The following is a 14,647-nucleotide window of genomic DNA, read 5'->3' on the forward strand; positions in this document are numbered from 1 at the left end:
GTAGGACGTTGTTGTTTATCCATCCTGTAAAGAATAATTTGCATCTGCTAATCCCAGTCTCCCAGTCTTTCCCTCCCCCCCCCCCCCCCCCCCCCTAGCAACCACAGATCTGTTCTCTGTGTCTGTGAGTCTGTTTCTGTTTGGTAGATATGTTCATTTGTGTCGTGTTTTAGATTCCACATATGGGCAATATCATATGGTATTTGTATTTCTCTTTCTTACTTCCATTAGTATGATAGTCTCTAGGTCCATCCATGTTGCTGCAAATGGTATTATTTCATTCCTTTTTATGGTTGAGTAATATTCCATTGTGTATATATATACCACATCTTCTTTATCCATTCATCTCTCAGCGGACATTTAGGTTGTTTCCATGTCTTGGCTGTTGTAAATAGTGCTGCTGTGAACATAGGGGTGCGCGTATCTTTTCAAATTATAGTTTCGTCTGGATATATGCCCAGGAGTGGGATTGCTAGATCAAATGGCAACTCTGTTTTTAGTCTTTTGAGGAACCTCCATAGTGGCTGCATCAATGTACATTCCCATCAACAGTGTAGGAGGGTTCCCTTTTCTCCACACCCTCTCCAGCATTTATTATTTGTAGACTTTTTTTTTTTTGAACACTAGTCCTTTGTTTGTTTGTTTTTAGTATTTTTTAAAATTAATTAATTAAGTTACTTTTGGTTGCATTGGGTCTTCGTTGCTGTGTGCGGGCTTTCCTTAGTTGCGTCGAGCAGGGGCTACCCTTTGTTGCTGTGCGTGGGCTTCTCATTGTGGTGGCTTCTCTTGTTGCGGAGCATGGGCTCTAGGCGCATGGGCTTCAGTAGTTGTGGCATGCAGGCTCAGTAGTTGTGGCTCATGGACTCTAGAGCACAGGCTCAGTACTTGTGGCGCACAGGCTTAGTTGCTCTGTGGCATGTGGGATCTTCCCGGACCAGGGATCGAAACTGTGTCCCCTGCCTTGGCAGGCGGATTCTTAACCACTGCGCCACCGGGGAAGTCCCTTACTTGTAGACGTTTTAATGATGGTCATTCTGACCAGTGTGAGGTGGTACCTCACTGTAGTTTTGATTTGCATTTCTCTAATAATTAGCAACGATGAGCATCTTTTCATGTGCCTATTGGCCATCTGTATGTCTTCTTTGGGGAAATGTCTATTTAGGTCTTCTGCCCGTTTTTCGATTGGGTTGTTTGTTTTTTTGTTATTGAGTTGTATGAGCTGTAAGACACTTTGAATTGTGTCTGACACATAGTCCATATCTAGCAAATACTAAGTAGTGTTGATATTTAGGTAATCGATTATCATTTCATCAGAAAAACCTCCCTGTCCACCTGAATCTAAAATAAGTCCCCTGTGCCATTCTCCATCTCTGTGCTCTGTTTTCTTCATGGTGTTTAACTCCACAGCACTTATTTCCATTTGTGTTTTGTATATCTACTTCACTGACCTATAAGCTCTGTGAAAGCAAAGACCATACCTGTCTTATCTACCATAGTAGCTCTAGCAACCAGCACTTAGCACAAAGCCTGAGACAAAAGAGATACTGTATTGGAACTTGTCAAATGAGAGAATGAATTCCCAGCAGAAGGTTCTTTTCTCCTAAATAAACATCTGACATGGAGACTTAGAGTCTCTCTCCATGGTCATTGCCAGTATTTTATCATGGTGAGTCCTTCATTGCAGGGGATTGCCTTCTCTCCTGCTTTAACATTTTCTTCCATAGATTTTAGTTATAGAATCAAAGAGAGTGAGAACTGGAAGAGTTGAGATCATTTGGTTCAGCCTTCTTTCTTTTAACCAGTAACTTGAGGTAGCAGCCTGATTGTATGATCACTTTGTATCCCTGGAAACCACCGATTTGCATCTCACCCCTGTTTCTTTACATATGAAGACGAGTGAGAGGGCCACAGAGCATTGTGGTAGGGTTTTGTACCCCCCAGCCCCCCACCCCCGCCGTTGATTCTGGAGGCCTGTATGAATGGCATATCCCATAACTTGACCCTGCATCGACCTGTCGGTTAATCCTTATCACGGCCTGAGGGGCCACATGCAGCAGCTCATGTTGAAGACAGAACACAGAAAGTAACATGTCATGTCTCTGGGCAGCTGTATTCCCCGTAATTAATCCAGGAACCCAACAAATCTTGTCTGTCTCCAAAGGGAAATCAAACACCCAGTACATTGCAATTGCAAAAAACCACTCTTAGCCAAGGACGGATTCCTGCCGGGGTGCAGGACAAGATTTCAAGTCTATGTGCAGTCGCCCTGGGACTGAGGAGCTTCCCTTCAGCCTGGGTCTTAGCCTCCCTGACTTAGGCAGCACTAATGGGAAATGGCCTGTAACTCTTTGAGAATGTTAAAGAAATTGAACCAGTTTGTGCCTGAGCAACCAATTAACAGTGAGGGTGACTGGGCTTTACAGCCTACAGGCAAGGGGCTAGATGGACGAACAAACCCACTCTGTGTCTTAATTCTAAACACATGTTCCCAAGGTGTCTCTGTTGCGTTGCTTGGAAGTATGAGCCCACCTTTTACAGTTGTTTCCAGGCTTCCAGAAAAGGTACACAGTCTTGTTCTTTTCCCACACCTCTGCTGGAAGAGAAAACGCTCTGTCCAGAGGGGAAGGATTTGCTCAAAGCTTCGCACTTCTCAGTAAAAACACATTCCAAACGTCTGGACTCATGCTGCCTTCAAAAGTGCCAGTGTGCCTCGAGGAATCCATACCCCTGTAGAAAAGCTCCAAGCAGCAAAGAGTGTGCAGATGGAGGAAACCCCTTTGTAGCCCGAGCACAAGCACAGATTATATCTTTCTTTTTAGCCCCATCTTTTTCTTTAATGCCCTTTTACATCCAGCCATTACCCAAGAGGCCAAGTCCCTCACCAGTCATCAGTAGAGCTTAAATTTATTTCTGGCTGCTCTAAAGACTTCTTACAGGTTCACTTTACAACAGCTTGCCTGTATAGGGCATCTTACAAACTCCAAGGAAAGCTGCTTTTCAGTGCAGAAAGCTGACCATGAGTGAGGAGTTGTACAAAGGGAAGAGTCCTGGGGTTTCTCCTAAAGCTGACCAAAAGGACAGAGGGTCTTTCCTTGTAACCCAAGACCATTCTAAAGGGTGCCACTTGCTGTCGGTCAGTAGTTAACCTCTGCTCCTCCACTGCGTCTAGCTCATCCTCAGGAATGGCTGGAGATTTAGTGGGACCAGTCTTACGGTGAGTTAGCAAAGCTGCTTCTGACTTCCATGTACCACTGCGAGGGGGAACAAACTGCTGGCAATTAAACTGGGTCACAGCACTCTGAAACCTTGAATTATAAGCTGTATCATGGTTTCAGAGCTGTTAAAGTGTACCTCTTAGAATTGATGAAATACAGTAGGTGCCCCATGGCCACCTCTGACACAGTCTGTCCCAGTGACAATGAAATGTATCAGTGGTAACACCATTGATCTCTCCAAATTCTTTTGGACATCTCATTGGCTATGAATCTTGGTGATTCAATTACAGTATGTTATGTTCCTCGTCTGTCAGCTTTTCCTTACTAAAAAGGTAGGCATATTTTTTCCTTTTCCTGATCCCAGAATGGGCATCAGTATTTCTACAACGTGGCCTAACTCGGTACTGGAGTACAAGGCCAGCGCACATCTGCTCACACGATTATAAGTGTGGAGAGTTCAAAGCTGCCGAGTCACTGGATGCCGGGTTATTGAATTTTTGTTTCCCAGCTTCATCCACATAATAGACTGAGTCAGAGCTCTTGGACATGCAGAAGCCAAGAAATCAGGATTTTACCCAAAATATCAACTCTATTTTGAGTCAAGGTAGTTGAAAATAAGCTTTGGGCTTCAGTCTGTCAGCCCTCCCCGCTTTGTTGTTTCCTGACAGCTTCTTCTTCCTGATCGTCTCTCTCAGAGCTCTTCATTTCACTCTGGATATGAAGAAGCAGAAAGGAGGAGAAAAACCTCCAGGCGTCACCAGAAAAGGAGCAGTGCTCACTGTTGTAGAATAAAGAGATAATGGCCAATTTGTCAGGAAGTGTTGACAAGAAAGATAAAGTTGGCAGTAATTAACTGGCTGACATGTTGGGACTGATGCGCGTGCCAGCGGCTCCCTAAATCAGCCGGGGCCTTGGAAATGTGACAGCCATTCATCATTTTTACAGCACGCCTCTGACAGGCCCCTGGGCTGGAAACCCGGCCAGCACAAATCGTGTGCTTTGACACTCCAGGTCTCCGCGACCTCTCAGTGCCTTACTCTGGTTGTGCTGGGGAGCCCAGGCCCCGCATTCAGCCAGGAGGGGCGTGGAGGTGATGGGTGAAATGGGACCGCTTGCCCTGCTTGTTGCCGGGCACTGTGCTTATCCTCAGGGAGGCCGCTCTGATTCCCAGGGCTGACCCTGAAGGCGTCTACGGGACAGACCGCCTGTGAGCAGAGAGTGGGAGCTCCTGCCGCGCTCCTGGCGCCCTGGTGGCTTAACTAGTGCTGCTCTCACCCAGCCACGAGGGTGCGCCCACGAGACGGGTTCGTACGTGCCATCCAGCAGCAGGGTGACATTCTTATGCAGCTGTTAAAAATAATTATGAAGGGGCTTCCCTGGTGGCGCAGTGGTTGAGAGTCCACCTGCCGATGCAGGGGACACGGGTTCGTGCCCCGGTCCGGGAAGATCCCACGTGCCGCGGAGCGGCTGGGCCCGTGAGCCATGGCCACTGAGCCAGCGCGTCCGGAGCCTGTGCTCCGCAACGGGAGAGGCCACAACAGTGAGAGGCCTGCGTACCGCAAAAGAAAAATAAATAAATAAATAAAAATAATTATGAAGACTCCGGATAAAGTAGGAAATGCCTGTGATATGTGAAAGAGCAGAATCCAAAGCTGTATGATCACTCTAGCTAGCACTGTGTATAAAATATGTATTTATACAGAATATACATGGGCAAAAGTAACATTCTAATATCGTGGTGAACTTCCCTCCCCCCACTTTTTCTTAATTAAAAAAAAAAAGATATACTTCCTCCTACCAGTCTCGAAAAGATAGTTTTTGTCTCTCCTTTCCCTAATCTACACAGTTGTTAGCATTCTATCTTTTTTATTCTTAAGGCCCCACTTTCTCACATACAGATCTGGCAAGTCTTCTAGATATTATGACAGACGTGTCATTTACACTGTGAGCAGACAAAGGAAAGGGTGAAGACAAAGTAAGAGCTCATTATCTTTAAGCCACTGTGGTCTGAGATGTCAGGAACCCATGTGATTGTCCAAGGCAGTCCACCCACCTCTCTTGCACCAGATTTTTTTTGTCTTGGTGCCTTAGGTCCCTGAGGGTGCCAAGGACACCAAATGTCCCAGCTTTGAAACCGTGTAATGAGGCCAGCCTCCTTTTCTTAATATGTAGAAAAGGAGTAAATTTACTCTTCCTAAGTTTCTGAAGCAAGAAAGGAAAGTTTGTCCTGCCAGACCCTGGGGTGCTATCTTCATGCCCTGACTGTGGCTTTAAGGGGGGGACCCTAAGGCCTGCCAGCCCCCTTCGCTCTCCCTACCCCTTCGCTCGCCCTACCCACCTGCGTTTGAATTACCCCTCACCACCTTTCTCCGCTGTACATTTCGGATGTTCTCACGTTGCCTTCTGTCTTCACTGCTGTCCTGCTTGAAAAGAGACTGTCACACCCTTGAGCTCCCCAGAGTCCCAGGGGAACTGCTTGATGAAAAGACATCAGGGCCCCACCAATCCTGGATCTTCCTGGCTCTGTACAGGAATCAAGATGTTTTGTTTTTAATCATCCGTTGGACACAGAGCTAAGTCTTGGTGCTGGAAGAAGTAACAGGGATGGACAGAAGCAGCTACCGCTCTATAAGAGAAATAAGAAAGACTGCTTGGGGGACTTCTCTGGTGGCACAGTGCTTAAGAGTCCGCCTGCCAATGCAGGAGACACGGGTTCGAGCCCTGATCCGGGAAGATCCCGCATGCCGCAGAACAACTAAGCCCGTGTGCCACAACTACTGAGCCTGCACTCTAGAGCCTGTGAGCCACAACTGCTGAGCCCACGTGCCACAACTACTGAAGCCCGCGCGCCTAGAGCTCAGTAACAAAAGAAGCCACCGCAATGTGAAGCCCACGCACCGCAACAAAGAGTGGCCCCTGCTCTCCACAACTATAGAAAGCCCACGTGCAGCAATGAAGACCCAACGCAGCCAAAAATAAATAATTAATTTTTTTAAAGTGCATTAATTAGGGCTTCCCTGGTGGCTCAGTGGTTGAGAGTCTGCCTGCCGATGCAGGGGACACGGGTTCGTGCCCCGATCTGGGAAGATCCCACATGCCACGGAGCGGCTGGGCCCGTGAGCCATGGCCACTGAGCCTGCGCGTCCGGAGCCTGTGCTCCGCAACGGGAGAGGCCACAACAGTGAGAGGCCCGTGTACCGCAAAAAAAAAAAAAAAAAAAAAAGTACATTAATTAAAAAAGATAAAGCAACAGAAAAAATTCATTAAAAAAAAAAAAGACTGCTTGATATACTGCTTGATACAAAGCAGGGTCCATCTGGGCCTCAACTTGGCTCTTCAGGAGCTCCTCAGCCAGACCCGCCCAGGTCCGCTGTCAGCTGTGTTGCATGTGTCACCAGCCCAGCACCAAGGGTATTCAGAGTATTTTTACTTGACAGAGAACCAAATAAAATGTAGACTGCACTAGAAATAGGAGAGAGAAGGCCCAGAGCCATTTGGGAAGCAAGTGCATGACGTTCTCGTAAATTCCTGATGCGAGCACTAGGAAAGCCTGAGTAGTCCCCTAGATGTGACTGCAGATGCTCCTCGTGTGACCGGCTTTCCAGCGGGCTCCAGCTCGTGTTGAGTTATCCTGCATCACTTTGCTCTTAGTAGCCGAAGGTCATCAAGGCACCAAGGCTAAGAGGTGAGGTCGATAACCAAGTGAGCCGTACCATGAGGAATTACCAGGCCAGATGACACTGGATTTGACACCAGTCCAGAAGCCCAAAGAGCAATGACTTAGGAAACAACACAGTTCCTCAGGTTTCCCTTCAGGTAGTAAGAGTGGCATTTGGATGCCGAGCCAGAGACCCTCCTGTTGGTTTGCTAGTGGGTCAGCATTAGTTAGGATGTGGAGCAGCTAATGACCCGCTGTTTCTTCAGTCTCATCCTCAGTGAGACTGGTCACCACTTGCCTGTGAAAAGCACTGAAGAAAAGATTGAAGAGGTGAGTCACGGGGAAGTAAACAGTCCCCACTCCCAGCACTAGCTTCTCAGCCATCGCTCTCGGACAAGGAACGCACCAAGGCAATGAGAAGCTCCTTCACATCTGAGTCCCTTACTCAGCTTACACACTTTCCCTACGTCTGGAAAGAGAGTTTCGGATAGTGGAGAAAAGATGCCTGGTGTAATCTGTTTGGTGTAGGAGGCATTGAGGCCATATCTTATTCTTATTTGTTAATTCGACTCAATTCTAAAAAGTGTTTCCCTCAATTGCCAAAATTTCCCAGTTTCAAGCTCTTCAACTCAGCTTCCTTTAATAAAAATTAAATCTTGGAGTGAGGGAGGGGAGGTGGGGAATGAATGAGTGAATATGTCTGAATAATTGCCTTTTCCCCTCTTGATATCCTAATTCATTGTGTTTTCCTGTCTGTCTCTCTTCATTGTATTTCTAACACCAGGTTTATTTGTGGGCTCTGCGTTTTATTCTGTGGGTAGGCAGCTTCTGTTTGCTCTGTCGACTCGCAACTATACAAGAGCTCAACTGGATGTTCTCACTGCGCAGTGAAGTAGGATACAAATCTACCCCAACACCCATGCCAAGACAGCACTGGGACGGGATCCACTAGCCTAGAAATTCTTGTGCCGCAGCCATCTTTTCCTTCTGGCCTTGGTGAGCGTGGAGAGGAGACAGGCTATCTGGTTGACCTGTCATCCTGTGCGCTGTTGTCGTGCGCACGTTGCTGCCTAAGCCTCCATCTCTCTACACTTGTTTGTTAGCGTCGGTGAGGCCTGGTTTGTGTTGTTAAGCACTCCTCTGCTGTTGGGCTGAGCTTTGAACAGTTTGCCCTTTATAAGCCTCCGGCATCAATACGGAAAGACCCCGGGGCACACAAGGGAGCGTTTATTGAACGGGCTGTAGAAAACTCCCAGCTGCCCCATAAAACGAGAGCTCCTCATTAGGGGGCCTTTTGAGCAAAGGTGGTTTCTGCACATGAGCCACACATACAGCCTCTCCCTTCAGTCTCATAAAACCACATCTGAGTTTAAAAAGGGAGTATTTGAACAGACAGTGTTGTGTCACCCAAGCAAGCAGGAGATTGGGGCATTAGTAGCTGGGAACTTCTGAGTTTCCACAGAGGCTTATTCATCCCCCACTTTGCAGCCTGCGCTCTGTCTGTAAGCCTGGCAGCCTCGAACAAGCTGCCTGTGGCCGCATGCTGACTGTCCTGCTGGGAGGTGTGGAGGCGTTGCCAGTGGCTTCTGAAAGGAAATAAAAAAATAGGAAACGGGAGCTTAGGGGTCACAGCAGGGTGTTAGCCGTGGTATGGGTGAGGAAGCTAAAGGGAAGGTGCATTACAGCTCCTTTTTCCCGTACAGCAGATTATATACAGAGTTCGCTCATGGAAACGTCCCATGCCATGCTTTCAGTCACTTATTTTACACGTATTTGCTCAGGCCCACTGATGCCGAGAGTAGACAGCTGACACGCTTCTCTCCCACCGCAGAGCTGTACCCTTAGTTATTACTTCAGATCCTTTTAATGGTACAATTTCGCAGGGAAAGGATGACCGGCTGGGCCACGGTTTCCTTATACGTAAAATGGGAGTGTTAATAATGTCTACCTCGTAGGGTTAAGATGACATGTATCAGCAAATCAGCGTAGTGCCTGGCACCTACAGTGAGCCCTCAGTAAATTTAGGTATCTTTTTGTTGTTATTATAATCCATTGCCTCTCGTGATGGAGTGCCAGAAGCCGTGGAGGAAGGAGAAAAAGTTAAGGTCCCAAACAAGATGGTAGACTCTCTCGAGCACCAGGAGAACCTCCAGAGCCTCAGCCCCTGCAGTTGCGTTCTCCAGCAGCCTTGTAGGCACACATGGGAGACTCCACGGAAGGAAAGAAGAAAGAAATGCATTTAGGGAGAAAGTTCTACAGGAAAGAAGAATGCAAACAGGGAGGAGGAAAGAATAAACAGGATGAGAGCAGCTGGGTAACTTGAAATCTCTCCTCTCTGAACAGTCGAAAGTAGGTGTGTACAACCTCCTTTACTTTGAGGTCCTCAAACCAGAACTTAATTTATCAAAGGGACCCTTTCTCTCTGCTCCCACTCATTTTTCATGGGTTTGTTTTAGTCCATTTAGTCAAAGTTGTCATTTTTTCAGTGACTGTCCTTACTGTTGGACAAGAGCTTGTCATGCATCTCAAGGTGCACCCCCGGTTTTCCTGGCCATTGATCGAGGCCTGGTCAGTGTGGGTCCGCAGTGAGCCCAGCCCCTCTTTCCTTCCCACGGGGCTGTCTGCATCCTCACCTGCTCCCACACATATTCAGGCGGGGAGTTCTGTGCGGGTGACTTACGTGGACTTTCTCTTAAAGGAGTTGGGGCCATGTGATGAGTTTTCTTTTTAAGTTTGCAAAGCTGTGTTGGTCTGTCCTTAGAGGAGGTATATCAAAGCCATAGCAACATTAAGGTAAAATTTGTATTTCTCCTCTGAAGTCTCAAGTCACAACTTCCTGATTTTGATCAGTGTCTTGTAAAATTCTCCTTTTTATGTATAACAAATGGGCGAGTGGGGAGGGGGAAGGACTTTTGCTTGCTTTTGTTTTTGTGTTGCTTTATTCCCCGGAGTGAGGCAAGTTTTGGTAATGTTTATAATTTGTTCTTGAAAATTAGAGTATGTTCCAGAGCATAAGACTGGAAGACAGTTATTAGAACTCCTGGATTTTTATGTCTGATTCTTAGAGTTAACTTCTTTTGGTTCAGGCAAGAAACACTTTCCTTATCTTCCTCATCAGAGCACTTTATATTCCTACCAGGGCCATCCCAATAGTCCACATTAGGACTAAAAATAATATATAGACTATATTACTATATATAGTTACATATGATATATTACATATTTGAGTATAATATATAGAATATATACTGGCTTTCTTTTTTCCTGCCTTCTTGTGCTTCCAAAATCTTTATTTGGGCTCAAGGAGCTAGATTATCACAGATCTATACCCAGTAATATTAATTATTAATACGGTTTACCCAGCCCTATGTGAGTGAGCAACAAAGCTGAGAACCTGACTTAGAGGCCAAGAGGAATGGGAAACTGCTTCACAATGAGCATGCAGTGGAATTAGTCCCTTTGGACTTGGCTTTTCATTCTCAGCTTAGAAAAACTCTCATAGGGCTTCCTAAAGGACCATGATGTTACAGCTTCACTTTGAAATTAAAAATATTTCTGAATCCTGCAGCAGAAAACTTACGGAGAACATTTGGGCTCATTGCTTTGCTTGGGACCCACACAGAAGCACCAAACAGTCCGCCCAGTAGATCCCACACAAGGTTGCCCATCTACTCCTATAAATAAAGGAGAGGGATGTCTGTGCAGTTACTTTCGCCTCTGGTTGCAGAGCCTGGAGCCTTGAGCTTGGACACCCAGTCTAGACTCCCAAGGTGGTCTGTCACATTTTGCTCCCTGCCTATGAACAGATGTAGTCGTTGTTGTCCTGTGGTTTTCTCAAGCCTGCTCCCTCCCTCTCTTCCTTGCATAACTCAAGCTTAGGTTTAGTGTTGGGTTAGTTGCTGCTTACCCTCTTACATAGGTCCCTATTGGAACAAGGGTCTGAGCCTTGCAGCTCCCCTACTTTCAGGACCTCTTCACAGCCTCTCTGATGAAACAACTTCAGGCAGCAAGCCTTCCAGCTTTCCTGCCCAGTTGCCCCAATACACTTACAGTTCTCCAGCCCCAACTGGCCATATGCTGCCCACAGATGACATCAGCAAAGCTGTGTGTTGTTAAGAAAAGCATCTCTCTGCCAGAGAGACCAGGCAAGTGACTTGGGATGCGATCCCTTCACAGCCTGCTGCAGAGGGAGGGCTTGGTCTTTGAAAAGGGACCAGGGAAACATCTGAATTTGAAAGAGATGGGCCCTGTCAGGGGAGCAGTCAAGACTGTTGCTGGGTCCTCTGTCATTGACGTGGATGACCCAGCCTCAGTGCCACTTGTTTGTCACCCACAGAGCCTGATGATTTTTATTCATTTTGGTTATTCTTATCACCAAGGGCAACTGATGAGAAGAAGTAAGAGTTAAAAGTTCAGAGGTACCTCATCTGGTTGTGTTCTACAACAGGAACGGTTCTGGAGCCAGGGTTTCTAGTTAAAAAACAGACATGTGCTGCCTGACGTATGATATCTGAGAGGAAACCAGTCTGCTGCTTGGAGGAAGGGCCCCAGAGCAGGCAAGGCCTCCTGTCCACCAAATGTGGCCCCTTCAAAATTAGGAGTATGAGATCAAGATGAAATCATTCAGGCCGAGCTTTCTGGGTGGTAATAGATAATTGATGCTGTTTCTACATCTGTAAGACATTGTCCCCAGCATGCTGGTGAGCCATCTGCCCACAAATGACCCTGCACCTCCCACCCTCTGACATGCTGAGTGTAACCACCTATTCCTTTTGTTTTCCCAGCATTAATAATAAGCTACAGCAGCCAGAGGCAGCTGCCGGGGTATTAGAATATGCCATGAAACACTTCGGAGAGCTGGTAAGTTGCCTCATTCCTTTTAGAAGAGCAAGAGGTAGCCACCTGGCTAGGGAGGCACTAAGCCACGACCTTAAGAAAGTTACTTTCCTTTTCTGTTTTTTTGCCAGTTGTTAAAAATCTGATGCTGACTTACCTATATCTTGAGGTTGAAGGAGACAGTCGCTGTTTGGAGTGTATTCAAGCTGAACAGAGATCGTGAGGGCAGAATCTAAAAAACAGTAATAACTTGTATTTATCAAACTCTCAGCATGCGCCTAGCCCTTTGCTATGTGCTTTATGTACTTCATCTAATTCAGTCCTCACAGGAACCCTTTGAATGTGTACTATTGTTATCCCATTTTACAGATGAGGAGACTGTGGTCCCAGCAGGATAACAACCTTACCTGAGCTGACAGTGAATAAGTGGCAGAGCCAGGACTTGAACCCCGGGCAGTCTGGTGTCAGAGCCCAGGTGTTTAACCTTGACCAGAGTTGTCTTTGTGTCCTCTGTGACAGCCAGCATTGCCACTGGCCCATAGTTAAGGCTTAGTACCTACTTCAGAGGAAACCATGGGTAATTCTCCAGGAAAAAATATGCCATAATTTATACCTGATATTGAGGGATTGTTCCATTTCATTATTGCTTATATAGCTTCTTGCCTCCTGCCATCTTTGCCCAACTGATATTAAAACGATTCCGTTACTCTCTGTAGTCCTGGGAGAGTGCTTTGGTAACTCCAAACCATATATAAGGCATCGACTTAATCAACTTAACATTGACTTCCTGGAAGGTCAGGAAGTTCTGGGTCCATATATTTGGTGAGGAACCTTTTATTAGTCAAGTAGGTCACTTACTCCAGTCTGCCTTAATCAAGAGCCCAGTGTGTTAGAGTGAAGAAAAGTGACTACTTCACGGGCTTTTGCCTTCTACAAGGGCTGTTCAACTGGGCTGAAACCTTTCAGGGAATATTTTGCCATCTTGAGCACATATCTATGACTAGACTAAGAAAGCATCTCCAGATGACAAAACAGAAGGGACTGTGTCTCATCCATCTTTGCCACAATCCTTGTTTGCAGAGGGAAGAAGGTCAGCAAAGAGGGCACTTCATGTACTCCACCCAGAGATGTCCTCTCCTGTGATATCCTTAGCTCTTAGACCGCAGTAATTGAAACAAGGATTCCACAAACATCTGGTATTCAGGCGATTTTATACCCCGGTGGCTCAGAGTACCAACCTTAAATGAAGAGTTCCCCCGTCTCCAGGTTCTAAAGGTGGCCATTGCTCCAGGGTGGCTGCTAAACCTGTGGTGGATTTTCTGTTGTATTTAGGTGGCTGAGTCACATCAAGCTCGACAGTGATTGCTTTTTCTTGGCAGGACCTGCGCTTTCTCAGCGCAGTTTAAGTAACAGCAATCTCATTAGAATTTTGTGGGATTCATTGCTTAAACCTTATAGTTTCTGAAATCTGTTGCAGTTCAAAATATCCTGCCCCCTACGTGACCTGCTCCATACGCCACTCCCTCTACTTTCTGCTTGTTCATACTGAGTGTGTGCCATACATTAGTCATGAGCCTTTGTTTCTTTTCCACCCAGTATAGAAATTCAAAATGGGAAGTTTACCAGTGTTACTCTTTAATTTCAGAGTTTTTAACTGTACAGTCTCTGCAGTCACTGTTTTCTCTGTAAGTTTTTGCTTTCATATTTAGGCGTAGTAGAGCGGCATGATTCTAGACGAGCTTGGGAAATGGAGCTTAGGCGGTTCTACCCTCCACAGAATCCATTTTGGCAAACCTCATTGTACATGGACGTTGGGGAACGGGCTGTTGTGGCCGCAGAATTAGGCCTGGGGAAGTAGAGGGGGCTGGCTCTGCTGAAAACACACGAGGGGAAGCAGGCACAAGTTAGCTCCCTAAAATAGAAATGACCTCCTTACAGAGGTTCAAGGAGAAAAGATTCTGTCAGAGAGCTTAGCACACAGTAGCTGTTAGTGTACGTGCTGCTCAAATAAGAGCAGCTCAAATAAGACTTTCATTTAGAAAGGAGAGAAAGGTAATGGGGGAAGCAAATGTGGGCCCTGCATTGTATCATACAAATTCCACTGCAGGATCGTACTGTTGTTAAATAAATCCCTGGAGAGCCACTCCCCTGGCCCAGTAGAGAAATGGTCGTTTACCAAGCTGGTAATGAAGAAGCCCAGAAGACAGACTGAGGTGGAGGCAGATGGAGGGCAGACAGAGGCAGATGTCTGGTGGAGGCAGATGTCTGGTGGAGGCAGATGGAGGGCAAACAGTCCCCGGGCCATTCAGAGAGCCGTAGTCTGCAGCTTCTAGACTGCAGTACCGCTCATTCACGTGGCCGACACTGAACTGCAGCGTGGCGCGCCATCTGCCGGGTAATGGAACCCGTCCTTTGGCCCCTGCCACTGGTAAAGCTGCCAAGCGCTAAGCAGGAGGGAACATTGGATGGGGGAGACTCTAGAAGAAGGGAGGAAGGTTTTTCCAAAGAATTTTAACTGGCAGTATTATATTGTATTTTAAATTATTATTTCCTGAAAGTTTAAAAATGCATTAAGAAACGCAGAGAATCGAGAGCTTTTAAAAAGCGAGTGGTTTTCCTCCAGCAGATATGCAGATGTGACCTGGTCTTTCTGGCCTCATCCGGAAAGCAGCTGCCACCCCTGCCATGTGGCCCACTGTCAGCATTCCAGCAGATCAAGGCCTTAGCATCCTTATAGGAGCCCTGGTCGGGGCTTCCTGCCGTCCTAAATGATTTCCCCTGTCTTTGTATCCCCACATGCTGGAGCTCTGCTGCCTTCTGTGTCTGGGCTGGAAGTGATGGGGGGAAAGCACAGCCTGACATCTGCTCTCAGATTATCCCAGGGTTGTTCCATCACTGTGCCAAGGAACCAGCATTCCCACTGTCACCAAACATACCT

General features: G+C 46.7%; 1 protein-coding gene across 5 annotated transcripts in view; it reads left to right on the forward strand.

Annotated features, from left to right (window-relative positions):
* MTOR (mechanistic target of rapamycin kinase) overlaps positions 1–14,647 on the forward strand; it is a 117,616-nt gene that overhangs the window by 64,181 nt on the left and 38,788 nt on the right. For all 5 annotated transcript variants that reach the window (XM_029227673.1, XM_029227674.1, XM_029227677.1 and 2 more), the window contains one exon: positions 11,658–11,733. In XM_029227673.1, coding sequence (XP_029083506.1) covers positions 11,658–11,733 — 76 coding nt within the window. The remainder of the gene's footprint in view (positions 1–11,657; positions 11,734–14,647) is intronic.

This window comes from Monodon monoceros, unplaced genomic scaffold (genome assembly GCF_005190385.1).
Source record: "Monodon monoceros isolate NGI ecotype Baffin Bay Population unplaced genomic scaffold, NGI_Narwhal_1 Super_Scaffold_18, whole genome shotgun sequence".
Classification (NCBI taxonomy): domain Eukaryota; kingdom Metazoa; phylum Chordata; class Mammalia; order Artiodactyla; family Monodontidae; genus Monodon; species Monodon monoceros.